General features: G+C 40.5%; 1 protein-coding gene across 1 annotated transcript in view; it reads left to right on the forward strand.

Moving 5' to 3' along the window:
• LOC116335620 (vesicle-fusing ATPase-like) overlaps positions 1 to 21,085 on the forward strand; it is a 29,772-nt gene extending 8,687 nt beyond the window's left edge. Inside the window, exons 5-22 of the mRNA XM_031759361.2 lie at positions 419 to 585; positions 821 to 928; positions 1,156 to 1,231; positions 1,639 to 1,794; positions 3,885 to 4,084; positions 6,793 to 6,958; positions 7,114 to 7,188; positions 7,875 to 8,062; positions 8,952 to 9,047; positions 10,259 to 10,415; positions 10,534 to 10,667; positions 10,848 to 10,914; positions 11,040 to 11,119; positions 12,952 to 13,086; positions 13,443 to 13,556; positions 18,015 to 18,070; positions 18,290 to 18,362; positions 20,085 to 21,085. Coding sequence (XP_031615221.1) covers positions 419 to 585; positions 821 to 928; positions 1,156 to 1,231; positions 1,639 to 1,794; positions 3,885 to 4,084; positions 6,793 to 6,958; positions 7,114 to 7,188; positions 7,875 to 8,062; positions 8,952 to 9,047; positions 10,259 to 10,415; positions 10,534 to 10,667; positions 10,848 to 10,914; positions 11,040 to 11,119; positions 12,952 to 13,086; positions 13,443 to 13,556; positions 18,015 to 18,070; positions 18,290 to 18,320 — 2,006 coding nt within the window. The 3' untranslated portion in view covers positions 18,321 to 18,362; positions 20,085 to 21,085. The remainder of the gene's footprint in view (positions 1 to 418; positions 586 to 820; positions 929 to 1,155; positions 1,232 to 1,638; positions 1,795 to 3,884; positions 4,085 to 6,792; positions 6,959 to 7,113; positions 7,189 to 7,874; positions 8,063 to 8,951; positions 9,048 to 10,258; positions 10,416 to 10,533; positions 10,668 to 10,847; positions 10,915 to 11,039; positions 11,120 to 12,951; positions 13,087 to 13,442; positions 13,557 to 18,014; positions 18,071 to 18,289; positions 18,363 to 20,084) is intronic.
• Positions 21,086 to 22,316: the final 1,231 nt, after the last annotated feature.

Below are 22,316 nucleotides of genomic sequence, written 5' to 3' on the forward strand. Positions count from 1 at the left end.
CGAGGAGCTAAATAACGAGATGGAACAAGAGAAGCGCTAACTTCTATCCAAAAAACATGACTCCAGACAAATGTTCATGTTGCTCTTTAAATGGTGGATATATGAATTGGCAACTGTTTCCTCACTTGTTCACTATGAAGTATTATCTTCAATGTAACTCTGTGTTTTGAAAACTGTTATACAAATAAAGTGATTTTTATTATTCGAACAGCTTTATTAGGTGATATAATAAACATTTTTACACATGCACTACAGTCCTACACTTTTCCAAACATTACTTTAGCTGTTTGCAAAAATACAAACTGTCACATCCAGCGTTAAATAGTCTGCCAGCTCCCCACTACAAAGCCCATGAGCAATGATTCAGGTTAACGAGAAATACTTCCTGCTTTTATTTTGTTCCTTTCTGCCATCACAGTGTCAAACTACACGTTTGACAAGTCCAAACAGTGTGTAAGCAGCATGACCGTGGAAATTGACTTCCTGCAGAAGAAGCATGCAGACACCAAGGCCTACGACACAGACAAGATGGCTGCTGAGGTCCTCCAGAACTTCAACAACCAGGCCTTCAGTGTTGGCCAGCAGGTGCTTTTGGCTTTAACAGTTAACATTGTGCCACTTTAAATACTGATTCTAAAACAAAACCAGATACCAGTTTTAAAATGAAGCTTAATAACACCTATACGCATAAATGTAAGAGTAAATGTGTGATCACTTAAACTTGTTTACTACTTAAATGTGTGTGTGCTCGTTAAACCGATTATCTATGTGTGTTTATGTTCGTTTTGTCCTGTGCACGTATCTTCTTTTTTAAAAACAGTTCGTGTTGAGTTTCTGCGAAAAGCTGTTCATCTTGGGAGTTAAAGATATGGAGGCCATGGACCCCAGCATCCTGAGGGGAGGACATGGTTCTGGAAAGAAACAGAAGGTATCTGGAGAATATTTTGTTGCTGTCCCTTGATGTTCACTCACCTATATACCATGGTAGCTATTAATTTTAATCCATACACTTTATTTTAAACCTTCTCAGGTAGTTAAAGGGCCAGATGTTGTACCTGAATGTTGATTTCAAACAGGTTGATGCTACTTTTGAAGCAGTGAAAACAGGGCAATGACTCAAGCTAGTTATCATCTTACTTTTGCTTGTTCCTTTAGATTGACATTGGTTTGTTGGTGGCAAACAGTCAGGTGATTTTTGAGAAAGCAGAGAACTCATCCGTAATCCTGGCCGGTGAGTGTCAGACTTTTTCTTTTTCTCTCATTGTAAAAATATATTCTCATATACCTACACTTAATACACAGTGCAAAGGTGACTGCTAAAACCACTACACCTGTTACACCTGTCTACATTAACTACATCTGGAGCAATTCTCTAAAGTACCACAAGGAGGCACACTCCACTCACGTAGCCCAGCCTTTGGGCTTTAATGGCATTGGGTGACTTATTAATGCAATATTTTAATTACAGAAACCAAAACTGTCTCAAGGACAGTTTAAAGTTACATTTTAAAGTTTAATTAACTTTGTTGAACATCAAAATAAAGCTTGCAACATCTAAGACACTAACAAATGGAGGAAAAATGAATTAAAAGTGTACCGTTGAACGAATAATAAACATTTTTATGTTTTATCCTCCAGGGAAATCTAAGACCCGAGAGTCGCGCCAGTCTATTATTAGCCCAGACTGGAACTTTGAGAAGATGGGCATTGGCGGCCTTGACAAGGAGTTTTCGGGCATCTTCCGGAGAGCCTTCGCCTCCCGAGTGTTCCCTCCAGACATAGTTGAACAGATGGGTGAGCCCCCCCGGTTTTGCCATCACGTATTCATTTGTTTGTGTCTCTTTTTCCACTTATTATACTGCGATGCTTAAAGTCTGATGATGATTTAAGACATCTGTGTGATGAGGACATAACTGGCCAGCAAAAAGAAGTCCATTAGTGTTGAAATTTATGAGAAATTGACCCTCTTTCTTACTTCATCTGTGATCTCAGGAAACTGTTTCATGATGATGTTACTGAACTAAACTGTTTCTACTCTTATTGGCTCTGATATGGTGTTCATTTTCTAAATTATCATCCCATTTGGAGTGATAAAGCATTGATCCTCAGTGTTTTGACAAGTTTTGTCTGTCAAAAAATTTCATAGTCACTCGATATGAGTGCATTTGTCCATACTTGATGAACATTAACAAAAAATGTGGAAAGAAAAAATCAATCCTAATAATCACTGTTTTTCTCTCTCTCAGTATTTCTTCCACTGTTCATCAGATTGAAGAGATTACTCATGCTAAATATAATCAGTGTTTTCAGTTATTACATTCAGCTTGCGTTTAATCCTTTCGTCGACGTAACACAAACATAACGTCGAATAATTCCTCTGAGAAATGCAGCAGCATTACCTGAATCGACAACCCCCACAGTGAGGGAACAATCAAAGCAGTGTCCTTTCTGGGTGCCTGGACCGTGACTAAAATCCCTGCTATCCCCTCTCATTAATAAATCTTTGACAGCAATCAGATTACAATGATGATGATTCATTTGCCAAAAGGACAGCCGCTCATTCTAATGAAAGCCATCAGGCGGTCTTTGTGACTAATACGCAAACCCTCTCTTCTCACACGCATTCACACACATCTGTCCTAATCCTTGCTCCAAGAAGCTAACAGTCTTGTGAAAACCTGCTGTAAGGACCCCCAAAGCATGGCAAATATACACTTTACATAAGTTTCTCAGACTCTCCATACCTGCAGAGCTAAGAGCGGCAGTGTCCAGCAGTGTGCGAGCTGACCTTTAAACAGTTGGTTGTGTGCAGGAATTGGCCTTTGGCTGTGCCCAGCTGGCTGTTCTAATGAGATGGCATGTCCTGATAGCGCGCCCAGCAAAAGGTAAAGCGGTAATTGGCAGGCGTTGGGAGCAGGGGGTGCAGGTGCTGACAGAGCGGCAATATGCATGCGTACGTCACACATGATGTGTGTGTGCCTGAGAGCTTCACCTTGTCTCCCCTTTGCTCTCAGAGGTGAAGCAGACAGAGAGAAGCTTCAGTGCTCGCTCTCCCAAATCTGACACAACCACATCACTTTTCCCCACCTTGCAAGAGAAGCCAACCCCCTCGTCTCTCTGCTCTCACCTGTCAGTCGGGCTGCTTTTCCCTCAGCAGGCCCAAATGGCAGCTCAGATGGTTATCTGTGGCCTCTCAATTAGTCTGAGCTAAATGTCATTAACCAGGTGCAAAAGGCCATTTAAAAGAGCCACACTGTAAACATCCCTGAGCAGAGAGCTCACGGATTCCACGCATGGTCTTCTTGGAGAAGAAGCAAGTCTTTGAAGGAAATGATGATCCACACTTAAAGGAAATGCCTTCTCCTATTGAATTACTATTTTCTTTTAACTGGAGAAGCCATTGGCCACCCTTCTTACATAGCCTCTGGGCTCTCCAGTGTAACCAGCAGATTTCCAGGCCAAGACTTCCTGTTCTGTTGCTTGTCTATGTTTACGAGTGCAGATATATTTAAACACAGCTAAAATAAAGCTAAAACATTATTGGATGAGACAGAGTGGTTTTGAATTTGCATTTCAGCAATGTAGTTCCCCACGGACTGTTTACCTGTTTGCAGCCAGAGCCTACTCAAATGGGGCTGATCAATACAACCTGGACTGCAGACAGAAACCAGATAGCTTCTGGTATCAAATCCCTTATCCCTTTGTGAATAGATTTGGCACATTCTTATGCAGACATCTGTTTAAATAGGTAACTGTTCTGGAAACATATGATACAAATTCTGCATTTTGCCACCGATTTCTACTCATTTTCTCGCTGTGAAAGTGAACCGTGGGTGCTCAGTTTAACATCAGCTCCTCTCCTCTGCTTGTGTATCTGTCTCCAGGCTGTAAACATGTGAAGGGAATCCTGCTGTACGGCCCCCCAGGCTGTGGTAAAACCCTGATGGCACGACAGATTGGCAAGATGCTGAAGGCCCGGGAGCCAAAGATCGTCAATGGCCCTGAGATTCTCAACAAGTATGTGGGAGAGTCTGAGGCAAACATCAGGAAGCTGTTTGCAGATGCAGAGGATGAACAGAAGAGGGTGAGAATAGGACACGATGTACATTTTGTATTGTTCTTCCACAACAGAGCCAGCTTACCAAAGCAGAGCAAACATAGAAGTCCTGTTGGTATTAATAAATGAGTCTGTTTTGTTGCAGCTAATTCCAAGTAATATTGGCTGTGTTGCTAGAACTTTCCTAAACTTCTAATCTAGAAGTCATCAGAAGTCACCGTGTTTGTTCAGAGTATTTTCTCAGTAACTATTAGTATTCTTCCAGCATCCCAGTGAAATAGTGATAAGCACTGCAGAAAAAAAATCTAATTTCTCAAAGAGTGGAGAGATCTGCCCTTTAGCCAGACATAGCTGTAATGACTTTTTAAAGTTCGTGCGCGCGTGTGTGTGTGTGTGTGTGTGTGTGTGTATGTGTATGTGTATGTGTATGTGTATGTGTATGTGTATGTGTGTGTGTGTGTGTGTGTGTGTGTGTGTGTGTGTGTGTATGTGTATGTGTATGTGTATGTGTGTGTGTGTGTGTGTGTGTGTGTGTGTGTGTGTGTGTGTGTGTGTGTGTGTGTGTGTATGTGTATGTGTGTGTATGTGTGTGTGTGTGTGTGTGTGTGCGTTTGAAAGGGAAGAGGGGGCACTGAAACCCAGCAGTGATAGTTGGTTTGGATGGTGTGACATAAGCCTCACTCTGCACCACTTAATGAGGGGCTGGGTTCTCTTTGACCTCCTATTAGACCTCCCTACAAACCCACACACACACCATCTAGTGTGTGACATGAACAGCTCTACACCTGCTTTAAATGCTACGTCAGAGTCTGACAGGTCCGTAGATGGAGCGACCCTGCTGCTCCATCACTTTTTTTCATTCATTCATAAGAGGCTCAATACTTGTATTCAGCTCAGGATGAAAGAAAAGCAGTCACGGCTTCTTCTTGCTATGCTTCTGTGTCTCCGCTGAAAGAAATAGTTATTTGATTTCATATTTTACAAGGTTATTATAGTTTAATAGTATACTTAGTTTTATTTTAATGTAAATGTACAATTTCCTTCTGATTTTAGTTTGTTTGCTGTGTGGATTTTACTTTAAATTTGGTTTTTATTGTTAAAAATGTCATTTTTTGTATTAGTTTCACTTTTTGGTTGAGTATCTTTTCATATAATAGGGGGCATTTGTAAAAACCAGTTTTTACAATATAAAAACTTGACTCACATTTTCCACTTTCGGTAAAAAGTTTACTTTCAATTTTTTATTTTATTAACAAAAATATTTTTTTTGTTTTTTATGTTATTATTGGAAGCTTATTCTTTTTTTTTTTTTTAATTCTTCTGCCTCTGCAAGGTGCTAGATGGAAAGCCATTTTATGGAGTTCCACATTAAATCACTGTAAATTGAATTGGATGTCAAGAAAATACAGGTCAGCCAAGGAGAGGCAGTACCCAGCTGTAATAACACTGCTGTGCTTACTTTTTGTTCCCTAAACTTTTAAATGAATGTCCAAACCAGAACTTCCTATGGTTTGCCAGCTTCAGATCTTACACAAAAATGCCTGAGACTTTAGTTATTCCAGTTTCATTAACCAGATTTTCTTATTTTGAGAATTATAGTAGCCAAAACAAAGTCAGTTTTCTGCACATCTTCCAATAAAATGCAGCTGTATCAGGTGCGTCTCAGCTCCAGGGCAGAAAACTTTGGGAGGACAGAAATGGACCGCAACACACTGATGAATTTTCAGCCTTGAGTTGTGCAGGCAGACGAACTTTTCCACAGAATTTAATGGCCAGCACCAACATACTTTACCCGAGGACCCGAAAACTGACTCCCAGAACTAAGAGACAATTATAATATTGTAAGACCTTGAAAATAACAGAGAGCTCCTTAAAATCAACCCCCTGTTTATTTGGTAAAACGCTAAACTTATGCATACCTATATGTTTAAGAAAAGGAGCTACAAGCAAAATTAAGCGTATTTGAGAAGGAAAAAAGTTTAAAATGCACATTTGTGTGTCTATAGTTTATCTTTTAGACATTTTTGCAAATTGGTGCATGTTTAATGGTGTTGATGTCTCTTTTCTTATACTCTGTGTATATAAAGCGCTTATCCTCCAGATGTTCCAGATTTACTCCTTTCAATATTGTGAAAGTTTTTACAGAGAGGGCTTTTTTCATTTATCATTCAGTGCATGATTCAGTGCAAAAGATGGACTTGTTCTGGCTGTTGAAAGTAATTTCTGATTTATAGACAAATAAAAACCTGTAACTTTTATATGGCAATAAAATCAAACAAGAGCTATGCATCTATACTATCCAGTTCTGATTTCAGTTTAGGAAAAGTGTGGCAGGAAGCTGATATTTCTCTAGATAAAGCTTAATTTTTATATTTAAGCGTAACCTTTTTTAAAGCTTCTAATATAAAAAGAGAATGTTCCTTAATTGATTTGTAAACAGGGAAAGTTATTTTTTTACCTCTGTGGTTCATCTGTGTTGTCTCCCCTGTAGCAAATATGATAAACATGCATATCACTTTTGCGCTTTCAAGTAAGTAGGTGTAACTGTGTAACACCATCTCCTGCAAAATTACTTATATCCAGCATGACAGATGTAGAAAAACTGGATTTACTCAGCATTATCGAGACGATGTCCTCCCTGCTTGTGTGAACAGATGGTATAGGATAAAGGTGCAAAGCACGTATTTACAGTTTACACATTAATCTTCCTCCTCTGCGTCTCTGTCGGCGAACAGCTCGGTGCCAACAGCGGCCTTCACATCATCATATTTGATGAAATTGACGCCATCTGCAAGCAGCGTGGCAGCATGGCAGGCAGCACAGGAGTCCATGACACCGTGGTTAACCAGCTGCTATCCAAGATCGATGGAGTGGAGCAGCTCAACAACATCCTGGTCATAGGTGCGAACACGCAGACATTTTTTCGCAGTATATGTAAACTAGCATAAACATTTTTACACGTAAATCCTCTCCTGTGTCGCACCTGAACAGCCGCACTCTGCCTCATCACTCTTGTTCTTCCCTTTCTTCTGTCTTTTCGTGTGTGTCTGCCTCAGGTATGACCAACAGGCCCGACCTGATAGATGAGGCCTTGTTGAGGCCAGGGAGACTGGAGGTGAAGATGGAGATTGGTAAGAAGTAGCGAACACACAGACTTTCATTCAGTAGACTGAAAACAGCATGTCTTTTGTCCTGTCTTCCTTCTCTTACCCAAACCGGTCACGGCAGATTGACGCCCCTCCCTGAGCCTGGTTCTGCTCGAGGTTTCTTCCTGTTAAAAGGAAGTTTTTCCTTCCGACTGTCGCCAAAGCGATTGCTCATAGGGAGTCATGATTGTTGGGGTTTTCTCTGTTGTATTATTGTAGGGTCTACCTTACAACATAAAGTGCCTTGAGGCAACCTTTGTTGTGATTTGGCGCTGTATAAATAAAACTGAATTGAACTGAAAAGGAAGTGAAAATGATTAAAGAACACGTTTTTAAAACCTATGAAGTAATTAAAGTATTTGCTCAAATAATTAATAGAAGTATTTTCACTGATTTTCTAACTGTAATGCTTTTAATAATTTTCATACCTTTTTCTTGTTGTGGGTCAGAAAGTCTTAAAAACAGTGTAAATAAGTAATACTCCTGCTATCAAATGAAGAAGTAATGTATCTTTTGCAGATTTCTCCAACTTAATACCAGCAGCCTTACTGGTAAAGCTCAATGGAGGCAAGACTGTTATCAGCTGTGACTCTTTGGCTGTCTCTGTGCACTACAGCACCAGTACACCACACGCGGTCACGCTGTCTCTGTTTTCCACTTTATTCTTCAAGGCTTACCGGATGAAACTGGGCGGATTCAGATCCTCCACATCCACACAGCGAGGATGCGGGAAAACAAACTGCTGGCCAGCGACGTCGACGTTAAAGAGCTGGCTGTGGAAACCAAGAACTACAGCGGTGCTGAACTGGAGGGTCTGGTCAGAGCTGCTCAGTCCACTGCCATGAACAGACACATCAAGGTCAGAGTCCAAGGAGCTTATTTACTGTCCATTTATTAATGTGTATGTGTATGTTCTGTGGGTTATAGAAAACAAGGAAATAATAGTAAAACGCCCTCAGAGCAATAAAGCCAGAATGCATTCGTTCTTTACTAATATAAGAGTTAAAATACTGGCAAGCAACCAGTATTTACCACAAGGTATTTTCCACAAGCCAATATGCACTATATAAAGCAAATACAAAGTTTAATTAAAGGGCAGTAAATTTAAAAAGAAAACTAAAGGAAGAGAAGAAGGAAAGTAGAAGTAATGCAAAGAATTTATTCAACTTTTGAAAACCTGCTCGTTTATATTAAATACATCTTTTTCAAAAGCACTGACAGGAACAGTGTCATGTTCCTGGCTTAAGTTGCAGGCCACACACCTGGTGGGCATAATAAATGATATTATAGTGCCAGTTTAAGCAGCCACCCAGGTGTCGAAGGGTTGGGTAGGTATCCAGGTGTGTGTGCTTGTGTGTGTGCTCTCCCTTAAGTGTTTTATCAGGTGCATTGGCTCAAATCTATACTGCTCTGTAGGGCACAAAGATAAGGTGAAGTTCTCATCTGTTAAGCGTTCTGCCCCCGCAGAGCAGCAGATATTGGAGGGTGATGATAAATGACAGACAAGGGCGTTACACATGTCTGATGGCAGCGATGTTTCTCTTCACTCCTTTAGGCACTTATTCTTCCCTCCCTCCGTCTCTCTGTCTGACCTTTCTGCTCTGAGGGAGTACATTGTCTTCTGACACATTTTGCAATCTACATGTGCAGTACTTCATTTAATGGATTTCACGAGACGGGGTACCGAGTTCATCCGAAGCAATTTGCTGTCTCTGTACCTGTGCTGTTTGTCTGTTGCTCTGATGTAGGCCAGCAACACAGTGGAGGTAAACATGGAGACGGCGGAAAAACTCCAGGTCAACAGGATAGACTTCATGGCCTCGCTGAATAACGACATCAAACCCGTAAGTTACTGTGCACATGTCTCTCTTAAGTTCTTAAAAATGAAATGCAGAGTACAGTGAAATAAAAGTGACAATAATCAAAATAACCTGAAGTTTAACTCAACCACTCCCACCTTCTCTGGCCTTTTCGTTATTCCATAACATGATCAGTGAAACATCCTGAAATATTTGAGAGAAATGTTGTTTCTAAAATCTAAAGGAAAACCTGAGTTTTGGATACGCCATTCACCATGATGTTTTAATCTAACGCCCACCACAGACAAGAAGACTAATAAACGTGAAAAATCCGGCACACTCTGACATAGAAATCCATGCATCATAAGTCAGAGTTTTTAGTCATAGACTTTGAGATTTTGCAGTCCAGTCATGTTGCTGGTGGATCTTTGCAAAGAGAAAAACTTTGAATGATGGTGCAGAAACAGAAGCAGCTTTTTCTCTTTTTTGTGTGAAACAAAATCACAAAAGAAAAAGAGAAGACATTGCACAATCTGCATGTGACCTGCTTGAGAGAACTGAGTGCTCCTGTTGGTTGTTAATAATATTTATGTGATCGAACACTATTTGCATGAGTCAAGACTTTAAAAAAAAGAAACTAGGATAGGATTTAGCTTGTTTGTTTTTATCAGGCTGACTTGAGACAGTAAGAGTTTAAAACCACCTTACGCTAAACGATCAATTGTGAGCATGCCACAACCTTTGCAAAAGTGTTTTGACTTGCAACACTTAAATCTCTTGAAATTTAGTGGCAGGCTGGAATCTTTGAAAGATGCCTCTAAATAATCTGGTCTTTTCTCCTCATTAGACTGTAACTAAAACCTGTGATGACAGTATTATGAAGTCGAGCTGATGTCACTAGTCTAAGTTTTGCATATAAATATAAACTGTTTTTTCCACTCTGGGCATGAGTTTTGTTTTTGACAGGCTTCAGGGGCCTCTCAACACTATTTTACACCTAAATTGAACCTGTTCAGCTGCTAAATGTTATAGGAAGCAGTCCAGATATAAGCAGGAATTATATTCCAAAATACTTGTAAATTATATTTATTTGTGATTAAACTTCACTGGGTTCAGATGAAGGACTTGTGCAGGTTATACAACACAGAGGAAATATCTTTTTTATAACTAATATTTCCGTTCTCGGTTGAGCTCACGCAGTCAAACATAATTAGAGTCTCACTTTCTGTTTTCCTCTCCTTGTACCACTCCTTCAGGCATTTGGAACCAACCAGGAGGACTACGCCAGCTACATCATGAACGGCATAATCCGGTGGGGTGACCCAGTGTCAGCAGCCCTGGAGGACGGGGAGCTGCTGGTGCAGCAGACAAAGAACAGTGACCGCACGCCACTAGTCTCTGTGCTGCTGGAAGGTAACTCTCACACGTGTCATGCAACTCAAACACATAGGGCAAATAAAATAAGGTGAGGACAGCGGCCTGCTTTACTAACAATTAAAATGGCTGATCAGTGATTTCTTTTCACCGCCAGGCCCGCCTAACAGCGGGAAAACGGCACTGGCGGCTAAGATTTCTGAGGATTCCCAGTTTCCCTTCATCAAGATCTGCTCTCCGGACAAGATGATCGGACACTCTGAGATCGCCAAATGCCAAGCCATCAAAAAGGTAACAGAGATTTCATAATGCAGATACAGTGCATACAAATACGTTTGCATTAAGAAATTAAGATACTACTGCTAGTGTAGTAATGTCATTTTAAAAATACTAGTAGTTATTTTTAGTGTTTGCTGGTGTGTTTTTTCTTCGATGGAGATCAGGTTGTACCTTTTTGTTTCCCTTTGGCAGATATTTGAAGATGCTTACAAATCCCAGCTGAGCTGTGTGGTTGTGGACGACATCGAGCGCTTGTTGGGTAAGACGAGAGAGCCCAAAATATTTAGCGGTCTTCTACTCAGTTGCCTTCTGAAGTTACTTTTTATTTGAATCAGACGTGATGAGACAGAGGAAATGAAATAATAAAATGATGTGTGTCATCAGATTACGTTCCTATTGGCCCTCGTTTCTCCAACATGGTGCTACAGGCTCTGCTGGTGCTGCTGAAGAAACCACCTCCAAAGGTAACCAGGGTTTATTTCTTGCTAGTCCTGAGGTGGCAGAAAGAGGGCAGCAGATCTTATGGATGCCAACATAAAGTCTTGTGAGGAATTGTTGGAGGTCTTTGGCTGCAACTGGCATGTGTGAACGCCTGTGTGTGAGTGTATGGTTATTAGCAAGTGTTTTGGTCCAGGCCTGTTGTGCTCGGAGTGAATGGTGGTGGTGGAGACCCATTTCTCATAGTTTCTTTAGTTGTAGTTTGTGTGTGTCTGTTGTTGATGGGTTTGTGAATGAGGATATAGCTCACTATATGGCTGCATGTGCATGAGAAGTGGCGCGGGGCCTGGTGTTGAATGCCTGGCTGCAGTGCTCCTCTGGGGTTGTAAAGCGCTGGGCCCAGCGGGGTGCCTGGGGCCGGGGGAGGCCAGGGGGACACGGAGGAGAATGGGCTCTGTGAGAGAGCCAGGACCTGGCAGCACTGCCGCCTGTGTGGCACCTCATCTGCATGCAGCATCACAACCCCCCACGCCATGGGGGGGCAGGCGGCAGCCATAATCCCCCTGTCTGCTCGCCACTCCTCTGCCTCTCCTCCTTCGTCTTCTTCTGGTCGTTCTCCAACTCGTCGGCTTAGTGCTGCGACATTTCTTTTGCTTCCCCTCTTTCTTCCCCGCTCATGTTTGTCTTCTCTGTTGCCCTCTGCTCCATTATGCTGCATTATGCTTTCTTTTTTCTCCTTTCTATTGTTTTCTATTTTTTAAACTCCTGTTGTGACTTAGAGCCCCTGCTCAATGTCAGCCTTCACCTGCGCAGACAGAAATCTACAAAATATGACAAAATCAGTCGCCCTGTATTTCAATGATCAATAAGAGCTTTGGCATCAAAGACTGCCTGCATCAAAATTTGGATAATATGAGAACTTAATTACAAAACGTTCACAATTCGACACTTCCGATTGGCTTTTTTGTAGTGGCGGGCAATGAGAACATAACTCGGTGTGATACAGAAAGTGCTGATGTTGCAGTGTAAGCCATTGAAGGAGCAGAGTAGAGGCTTCTGGCACAACTTCCCCACCGTCCTAAAAATGCATACAAACAGCATGTTTAATAGGGTGGATATGAGTGAGAAAACAAAATGCAAAACAACCTTAAATTAAATTTTTATACATATCTGCCATTAACCCAGCATCTCATGGACTGCATTTAATAACTGTTGTTTACCAGCTAACGATAAAATTACTGTTGTCTAAGAAGGTGCAGCTTGTTTTTACAGGCCTGTGGTCTCTCAGCATCAGCTACATCACATACCAATGAAACATGTCAATAATCATTTCTGTATCAAGCAGTAAAGTTGTTATATACGCTGCTTGTGTTGCTAGAGCTTTGAGTTGATCAGAGACAAGTGGCAGCGTTGGCATTGTGATTGCGTGTATAGACCAGGTTAATTTAACACCCATACATCAGCTGATTTGCCTTAAAGCTGTAAAACTACACAAATGATGGACGGGTTATTGGTCAGAGAAAAAAAAAAAGAAAGTTGGAATAGGGGTGGCCAAAATGTTCTTTATTATAAGGCTTCATAATATGGCTCAAAGACCATAGGTGACAGCACCTTGGCTGTGCCCAGTTTTTGTATAGTCTGGCTGAGATCTAGATAAGTGTTGAAACCATCCACAATCATGATGCCCAAATCTCTGTTAGAGTCATCACACACTTTTATCTGGACTTCAGGCGTAGAGTATCAAATGGTTATACATCATTGGTCTCTCTTTTTCCTATGACCAATAGGAGGAGACCAGCTGATGAATGTGAGGGAAGGGTTAAAGATCCAGGCAAAATGACATCTGCTTCTCTTTCAGGGTCGTAAGCTGCTCATCATTGGCACCACAAGTCGTAAAGACGTCCTTCAGGAAATGGAGATGTTGGATGCTTTCAGCACCACCATCCACATTCCCAACATCTCAAAAGTAGAGCAGCTGATGGAGGCCTTTGAGGTAAACTACACATAAGCATGAATACACTTAAAGGGAACTTATTAAACTTCCTATTGTTTATCCATCCTCTTTCTCACAAATGCACACATGTCTCTCAATATTTTGGCACCTCTTGACTTAAAATGTGTCAGTAAATACATACAACTATGAAACTACACGTTTTTAATGTCTGTTTCTAAGAAAACACAGAAGAAAGATGCTTTTCTTCTGTGAATTTCTTCTTACCATCAGACTTGGCGACATTTTTTTTGCTTACTTTTTTATTAGAATTCCTAAATGCATTAAAAATGAATGACAGAATTTAAGTGTTTCTCTCTCGCATTGATGGTTCCCGTGTCTCTTTCTGCTTTACACAGCTGCTGGGCAGTTTCAATGAGAACGAACGGGCCATGATAGCTAAAGCTGTACAGGACAAACGCTTGGGGATCGGCATTAAAAAGTTGCTGATGCTGATTGAAATGGCGGCACAGGTGAGAAACTATTATGGTCTTTATTTTGACTTTTTTCAACTGTTTAGTTAGTTGTAGTTAGTATGAATTTTGCGGTATTGCAACTTTTTTGTCTTCTTTTTAAAAATATAATATTTGTGGGTTTATGTAAAGTGGATGGTTTGACACTGGGGGCACACTTTCATGTCTCCTATAATTAATGATCACCATTGGTACACAGCAAACATTACAGTTTTTAAACATCAGCCTGTGATAACCCTGATATGCCATAGACTGCATATAAAAGATAGCCATACCCATTGTTTTGTGGAATTAGACAGCCTGATATATATATATTTTAGCATGCTTTACACAGACTAAAATATGAAAACATGTTTATTTCTGTTGTAAAGTTGGACACAGGAGTCTATGGTCATTAGAGGAGCTGCAGTTTTTCGTACTTTGGGTTTGCGTTTAACATTGCATTCTCAGATGTCCTTTCATTCCCTTAGAAAGAATATACTTTTCCAAAAATAAGCATATCTTTGCTTTAAATCTATTCCAAAGGAGATCATTTTAAGTAGGTAGGTAAAATGGCATCACAAAAGTACGTCAGAGGAAAAAACTACCGAAAAGCAGCTTAAAAAGATGAGTTTTAGGCAGCTTTTTAAAAGAGATCATTGGATTCTGAAGCCACTGTAGCAAAAGCTCGGTCTCCTTTTAGTTTTTAGCCTTGCATGCACAGCAAGCAGGCCCTGATCACATGACATCAGGCACTTGCTGGGGCTATATGGGTGCATGCACTTTATGTGGTGCTTGTCCATGCAAAATTCTAAAAGTCAAAACTAGAATCTTAAAGTCAGAAGTTAATGGGCAGTGACATGATACTATTTAGAAGACTTAGTCAGAAGCCTCGCAGCGGCTTTTATTGAATAGGCTGCAAACGTTCCAAGGAAGCTTTGTTAAGACAAGTGAACTGTGAATTACAATTATCCAGAAGTGATGAAATAAATGCATTAATAACAATTTCCATCATGACACAGTGGAAACTGGCAATATTTCTTAAGTGATAAAAGCAAAAGCGAGATTTAACATGACCGTCCAAAGTCAAAGCTGAGTCAAAAGTTACCCAAAGGTTCCTGATAGAAGATTTAGGAAATGTGGCAAGGGGACCTTCCATTACCCTAGGCACAAATCTGTCAGGGGCACATCAGAAAATAGTTAGCCATCCAACTTTTAACAGAGTCTAAGCAACTCTGAGAAATCTGTAACTTACAAACATCTTGGGCTTTAAAAGAGAGATACAACTGAGTGTCATCTGCATAGCAATGATAATAAGTGTTCAAAATGTGCAGAAGGAGCAGATCTAACAGAAATATATCAGTGATCCCATATCTCTCGTAGACAAACCCAAACATCTTCTATGACTAGTTTTCAGTTCAGTACTGAACACAAATTAACTCATGTATGCTCAAACCAAGAGGAAAAAAACAAAACAAAACAGTATGTGCACAATGTTGTTATGAGTACCGCGACTGACGGTGTGATGATGTTGACCGAGGTTGGGCTGTGGCATGCTGCACGTTGCCATATGCATCTGAGCCTCTCCTGCAGCTTTGCATGAGAGCGCCGCCTCAGATGTGATTGTTCTTGGTGGAAATCGGATCGGACAGAGGTAACAAGATGAAGTGCTCCAACCTGTACTTGTGCCATTCTTGTGACAGCACCCTTCCCTGCAGCTGTTTCAGCAGGACAATGCCCACCCCTGCACTGCCAGAGTAGCGCAGGCATTTCTGGATATTAAAAAGCCTGCAACACGATGTGCATCGACCCAGCGTGTTGCAGGCTCCACTCCTAGTTGAGCATAGCTGCAGACTATGCTCATCAAGGAATGGAGAACAGTTCCTCAAACAACACATCTGGACTGCTTGGATGTCATACCTTGTATTAAATGTCTTGTATAAGCAACTATTATAGTGTTTGTCTAAAAATCTATTTAAAATGTGACCTTATGTTTCTTTTTTGACTATTTATGGCCATTTCTTATGCTGTTGCAGCTCCATGTGTACTAGTTGTGTTAGACAACAGAAAGGTCAAGTTATTTTTGGGTGTACGAAACTTGTGAAGCACAAGAAAACTGTCTTTTCAATAACTCACTCATCACCTCCCATTTTATTCAAAACACAGATTTCATACTGGCACAGGCTTTGCATTATTATTATTTTTTTCTCTCAGTGTGGTCTGAGCTTGAGCAGGCCGTCCCTCCTCTTCTTCGACATCTGGCCGGCATTCTCGACAGTCAACAGGATCCGTCTGTCAGGCACAAAAAACTGTCATCTATTAGCTGGAGTGAAAAACTGTGTGGCTTTGCTGATGATTTGTTGAGCAGAGTGATCCAGTACATTTCTAGTTCACAAACCATTCTCTCCAATACATTCATAGTTGTGAAACCGTGCTCTGCTCAGCTTTCCAAGTTATATTCACGTGTTACGAATAAGTTACTCATCAGAACAGTCTTACGCTCGTCGCCGTCTGGTTTTACCTACGGTTTAAGCAAAGATCAGCCACTGAAGGGGCAAATGTGAGGGGTAGGTTTAAAAAAAAAAAAATCAAGGAGACGTGTACAAAAATGAAAACATAGACCACCAAGTCATAGCAGATTCTTGGTCTCCTTTCAACCCACCCGTTATGTAGAGGGATACATTGGGTACAGAGTCTTCTCACCTTCCTGACTTTGCCTAAAGGGATTTGTGGCTTGGCCTCCAAGTTTTGTTTTTGTGCATTTTTCTGTACAGTAGCAAGTGGTGTAGTTCTTTTCTGCCCTGTTCCCCTAAATGATTTACTTGCAAAGCCTGTAGGGGCATTGATCCTGTCAGGACACAAGCATAATCAACTTGATTGATCATAAATCATTTACTGATCGGTCCTTAGACTGGTGCAGGCTTTAAAGAGGACTTATGTTTTTTTTTTCCCCATTACAGACAAAATATATGATTTTACAGCAGTAACAGTGAGTACAAGTAATCCCTGTGAGCCAAAAGCTCTAAACTGCTCTAAATGTGCGGTTTTCAGCAGTTCTATTTTCCTGCTCTATGCCTTGTATGAGCTCTATTTATGAGCATAGAAGCCCCACCCACCTGCCTTTTAAGCCTTTTGTTTACAAAAGGCAGCCAATCAGGAAAAAATCAGGAAAGATGCTTAAATGAAAGGGTGACAGAGGATAAACCGCTGCACAGCCCAGTATAAGATGAATAAGGAGCATTTTGAACGGAGTCATGCAAAACTGCTCGAGCCCTAGAATAGAAATATGCAGCACAAAATGAAAAAAGATGTCCCCGTTAGGTTTTTAAATGAATTTGTACAACTTCTTCCAAATAAGTAATAGTAATAAGTTTGTTTAAAATTAAAAGATGTCAACCTGTATTTAGTTTTAACTGTTTACCTCCACTGAAATAGACAAACTGTATCGAATTAGTCACTGTAGTAACCTGTGACATCATGTCCAGCTGTGGTGATTTTATTTTGTGAAAACAAAACAGAGAAGGAAAAATAAAATGTAACAGTTAGAACAATTAGAAACAGGAACCAAATATCTGATTACTCGATTTGCAAAAATGATGATTTGTGTGTCCTAACACCTTACTCCTGTGACCTCTGAGGAGATCACAGAACCAAGCAGGATTTAATTAAGTCACTGTCGTACGTCATAACAGGAAATGTACATTCCAGTGATCATCCCGTTCTTTGCTTCTCTCCTTTTTTCCCTTGTTTCTTACAAATTTCTCGGATATTTCTAAACTCCTGAAGTAAAGTTTTAAAACTTGAAATGTTTCACTCCAGCTAATAGATGTCTGCTGCTTTAAAGCCACAATGAATTTTCTTTGTTCATCTCAAAACCTCATATTCCAAGTAATATTTGTTTACCAAACAGATGACGGACATCCCACCAGCAGCATCAGACAAACCTAAATCACACCATGAGCTCCTTTCTTCTCCCGACTGTCTCTCTGTTATGTTGCCTATGTGTGCAGCCTGTTTGTTGGGGCTGTGTAATTGCTGTGGTATGCTCCAATGCAGCTATGCTGAGTGCCCCCCCCACACACACACACCCCATTCTGAGCCTGAAGAAGTATGAACCTGTGTTTGCCGAGACATGCTGCAAACAGCCGCACTCACGTACACATTTGCGGTCTTTATCTTTTTTCCTCTCATTCCAATGTTTTTGACTTGTCTCATGTCTTAACTCTGGTTGCTACAGGCGATTCCAGACATACTGTAAGTTATTGCATAGGTTCCCATTAATTTTGCTTCCTTTTCCCTCCCCTTCTCTTCAATCCAAACTGAAACATGAACTCCAGGACCCGCTGCCGATGATAGCATGCCGCTGTGATGTTTAACACCTGAAGGAACCAGTGCCTGTTCACAAAGAACCTGCTAACAAATATATAGTTATTTTATCGTATGACTGTTAGCACTAAGCAAGCATGTCTGTCTTTTCAGATGGATCCTGACTACAGAGTTAGGAAGTTCGTGAGTCTGCTGCAGGAAGAAGGAGCGTAAGTATTCCTTTCCTGTTTCTAACCACATCACCAGAGCAGGATCGGCATTGACATTGAACACTCACACCGCACACACATCTGTCACTTTCACCAGCTGTCAGTTACAAATGTAGCAGAAAGGAAAAAGTTAGTCAGAAGCACAAAGTGTTTACATTTTGATCATCGTACCAAGTGTGATTTATAATACACATTTTTGTCCTTTTTCTCCCTCTGCAGACTGCCACAAACTTATCAGAAACCAATCTAGACTGAGTGGAGCCACGCGGTGAAATAGAGGCATCCTTCAACGGTGAGGCCGCTTTAAGCAAAAACGTTACATTTTTTTACTCATCATATCCTGTCGAGGGTTGAGGAGAGCTGATGTGAAAGTCTGTGACTCCACTCTTTGAAGAGTCACAGTCAAAGTTTCGAAATAACGTTATGCGAGTCCAGTCAAGCAGATATAACCACAGAATAACAGAGAATGTCGTTAAAATGTGCTGACTCAAAACTGAATTACCAAACTTACCTTTGACTAAGTAGTTTTACAGCTAATCTGTGCGTGCGTGGAATCGGAAGCATCACACGAAAAAATTGTCACAATAAAAACACTTCCACAGGGCACTAAACACTACTGTAAAAAACCCAACAAACTGAATACCCCCTATGATTCAGCTGTTTGTGGAGACACCTTTAGCAGGAACAGCTTGAAGTAACTATTTTCTGTATAACTTTATCAGTCCTTCATATTATTGTGGAGGAATTTTGACTCCCTTTACAAAGCCACTTTAGTTCATTGAGGTTTGCGATCATTTTTATGCACAGCTCTCTTTACAGAACTTTTTGAGGTCTGGATCTTTGCAACACCTTGATTTTTTCGAATGATCCAGTCTTGGCTGAGCTTCAGCTGTTGGGCAGATGGCCTCACATTTTACTCTAGAATACTTTGGTATGCATTGAAGTTCATAAGTACCTGAATGACGGCCCAGGTCTCGTGGCTGTAAAACATGCCATCACGGCGGTGTCACCACGCGTGTAGCTGTGCTGCCATGTTCTTTATTTGGAGAGAACAGACATGTCTCCTGGCAACGCTTCCAAACAAGCCATACTTGTTCAGTCTTTTTATAATTTTACTGTCATGAGCTTCAATATTTAATATGCTAACCGAGGCCTGTAGAGCCTGAGGAGGAGCTCTTGGATCCACTCCTGGGAACACTGGCACCTATCTTGAATGCTTTCTACTTCTTTCTGAAATTGTTTAAAAATTAAACCCTTCCCAGATCGATGGGGAGCAATAATTGCTTCTTTAAGATCATTGCTGATGTTTCCTTTCTGGCATTAACACACCTGAATGCTCCAGACCAGCAAACTGCCAAAACGTCTGCTTTTATTAAGGTCCTGAATCTTGGAATTAGTGAAGTTGTATTTACTCTGCATGCTGCTTCTGTGTTTTGACTTAATTAAAAAAAATAATAATGACATGGTGTTATATGTCTTGTTTTGCTTTAAATCTCCAGCATTTTAAGACCTGTTGAGGACCAGATTATCGTTATTATGTCCTGAGACATGAAACCTTAGAATTTAAAGAGGGCGTGCTTTCTTTTTACCTTGACTATGCATGCTTGTAAAACTGTGACGTGCATTGGGTGTTGTTCAGTTCTGACAATGATTTTGCTCAGAATGTTGGCACCATAAAAGTTCTCTAGGTGAATGAATACAAAATTATTATCCTTCCATGTCTTTATCTGAATCATTAAAAAAACGCAGGGCAAAGTTTAAGAAAGTTATGTGTCTAAGTTGCTAACCTTGCCTTCTGAAATGAACCGCGGGAGGACGGTGCCCACGGTGATAAACAACAAGTCTTTCAACAAGCAGCAGGAGCTTTGCTTCTCATCGCGGCATCAGAGGCTTATGGTATAGCTGGTGCGCAGCGTGCCTAAAAATAGGTCGACTAGACAGGTGCTCTCCTGTGGCAGCATGCCTCCTTTGCCCGCCTGCCTCCTCTCACTTTTATTTCTCTCTCTTCACTCAGTTGCAGAGGATCAGAAGACTGATAAAGGATGGCAGGAGGAAGCAAACGAGATATAGATCCCATCTCTCTACATCCTTCTCATCCCTGAAGCTCTGCGTGCTTCTCTGAGCTGCAGACACCAAGCAGGCGGTCTCCTCCTCTGCAGGATTATGTGATAATGTAAAATAAGAGATATGCACAGTGCTTGTTGTATCTCGGTGTCTGCTTGTGCTGCAATCTCTTTGTGATGCCTCTAGCACTCCATTGGGATTTTATATATATGTATACAAAAAGAGTCGGGGCAAAGTACATGTGCACAAACACTAATTATGATAATGTTTGTTTATATAGACTTTATTTGTAGGAAGAGAGCATTCCATGACTTCTTTTCTTATGTTGCACATTTCCTTGCCTCTGATCTTTTTATTGTATGAATAAAATAATATTGCTAACAAAAAAACGTTGTAGTATCTGTAGTTAATGTTGTTTTTAAAGGGATGTTACAAAGGAACTTGTGCTGTGTGTTCCATTATTATAATGTAGGTTTTCAGTTGCTGTTTAGTTCAGATACTGTTCAGTGCGTCCAAAAAGCTGTCTGTTTTCCACAGTAGCATGTAAAAAATTGCTGCTCCCAAGAAAAACAAAAAAGTTAACTATTAAATTTTCTCATGGCTGTTGAAATCATAAGAATGTCATAACTATCACTTAGTGTAATTACCTCCTAATTATGAAATATTTGAGATGAGATGAACCCATTCACACATTTGAGGTTAACCTCCACGGCTTCTGGGTTGAGCAATGATTGTAGAGCCTAGCAAGAAAACACTCAGCCATTTATGGAGGAGCTACTGCTGCATGTGTGCACGTTTCTTGATGCAGTTCTCCAGGATTTTAGTAAAAGGCAGCAAAATGTTGTTTGAGATATTAGTAGAAAATCAAAATGATGTCGCTGTATCATTTTATTTTTTTTCTTCTCTTTTTTGTATTTTCTGCAAGTGAGATTAAATTTGAGCTAAAACTTGTGAAGCTGAATTCATGCACATACATATTAGCCAGTGTATTATCAAGAACTCCAGGAGATCACTGGATTAAGCAGATGCCATGGTGATAGTTCATTTGTTCATTCTAACTGGATCAACAGCAGTAGTTTTTAAGAGTCCTTTGAGACTCTTTTCAGCTTTAGATTCATATACATTTCATGCAGTATGTGGGTTTGAATCAGAATAACCTACCTACTGCCACAGAATGGCTCATGCGTGTGTTTCTGCTCAGTGGTGGCAACGGACATCTTTTGAGCTGAAACAAATGACACGTGCATGGAAGTGTCTGCAGTTCACTAAATGACCACTAGAGGCTGCCTCTTAAAGTGAGTTAGTTCCCATGCACGCTTGTTAACATGCTCAAATTTAGAGCAGCTAAAGTGGGATTTATCCTTCTGGATTAAATCTGTATGTTGAGCAAAAAGTATGATGTAACTGCCAATCCTTCTGAAACCCTACACCATAACTTCCCTATATGAGTAACTACGTCGTGTCACGTCAGCACAGCCAATCACAATGACTGTGATTGGCCCATTCAGTATTATTGCTTCCTACTATACATTTGTAGTTACTTCTACCATAGTTTTTTCAAAACTACTTGAAGAGAGCAGATCGACCTGACGATAGAAATTCCACCGCAACCCAAAGCTTTGGATGTGAAATTGCAGAGCAATGCAGGGATACCATATAAATCCTTGCAACAGCACTAGCCAGTTGAGTAGACTATGTTGTATACAGATCCAACAGAGAACAAAATTAAACCAGTGGTCTGTGTACTTTGTTTGAATTTTAGTGTTTTCTATGTTTTTTCTTTAGCATTTATTAGCTAGTATCTGGACCAAAGACTGTATAAGAGATGGACAAAGCTGTCCTTAAACCTGCATTCTTTTTATGGCCACATGATGGCGATACCTGTGGTTACAAGAGGATTTGCAGTCCTATAAAAATCTATGGAACAATTACCTTCTAACTTGTCACAAAAATGTTGTTTTCAGATTACAATGCAAAAGTACCCAACAACAAATGACTTCCCGACTTTGGAAATGTGACTCTTTAGCTCATAACCCTTGAAAGCCTACTAGGAATAACTTGAAGCTTTTTTCTGAACTGAACGATCTCTGTTGTTTTTCAGGCCTGCTTGTAGAACAAAATGACTCGGTTTATATCAGAAGTTAGCTGGTCCCTGCCTATGCAGCTATCCTTAGAAAAACTT

The sequence above is a fragment of the Oreochromis aureus genome, linkage group 8 (assembly GCF_013358895.1).
Source record: "Oreochromis aureus strain Israel breed Guangdong linkage group 8, ZZ_aureus, whole genome shotgun sequence".
In the NCBI taxonomy this organism is placed as follows: Eukaryota; Metazoa; Chordata; class Actinopteri; order Cichliformes; family Cichlidae; genus Oreochromis; species Oreochromis aureus.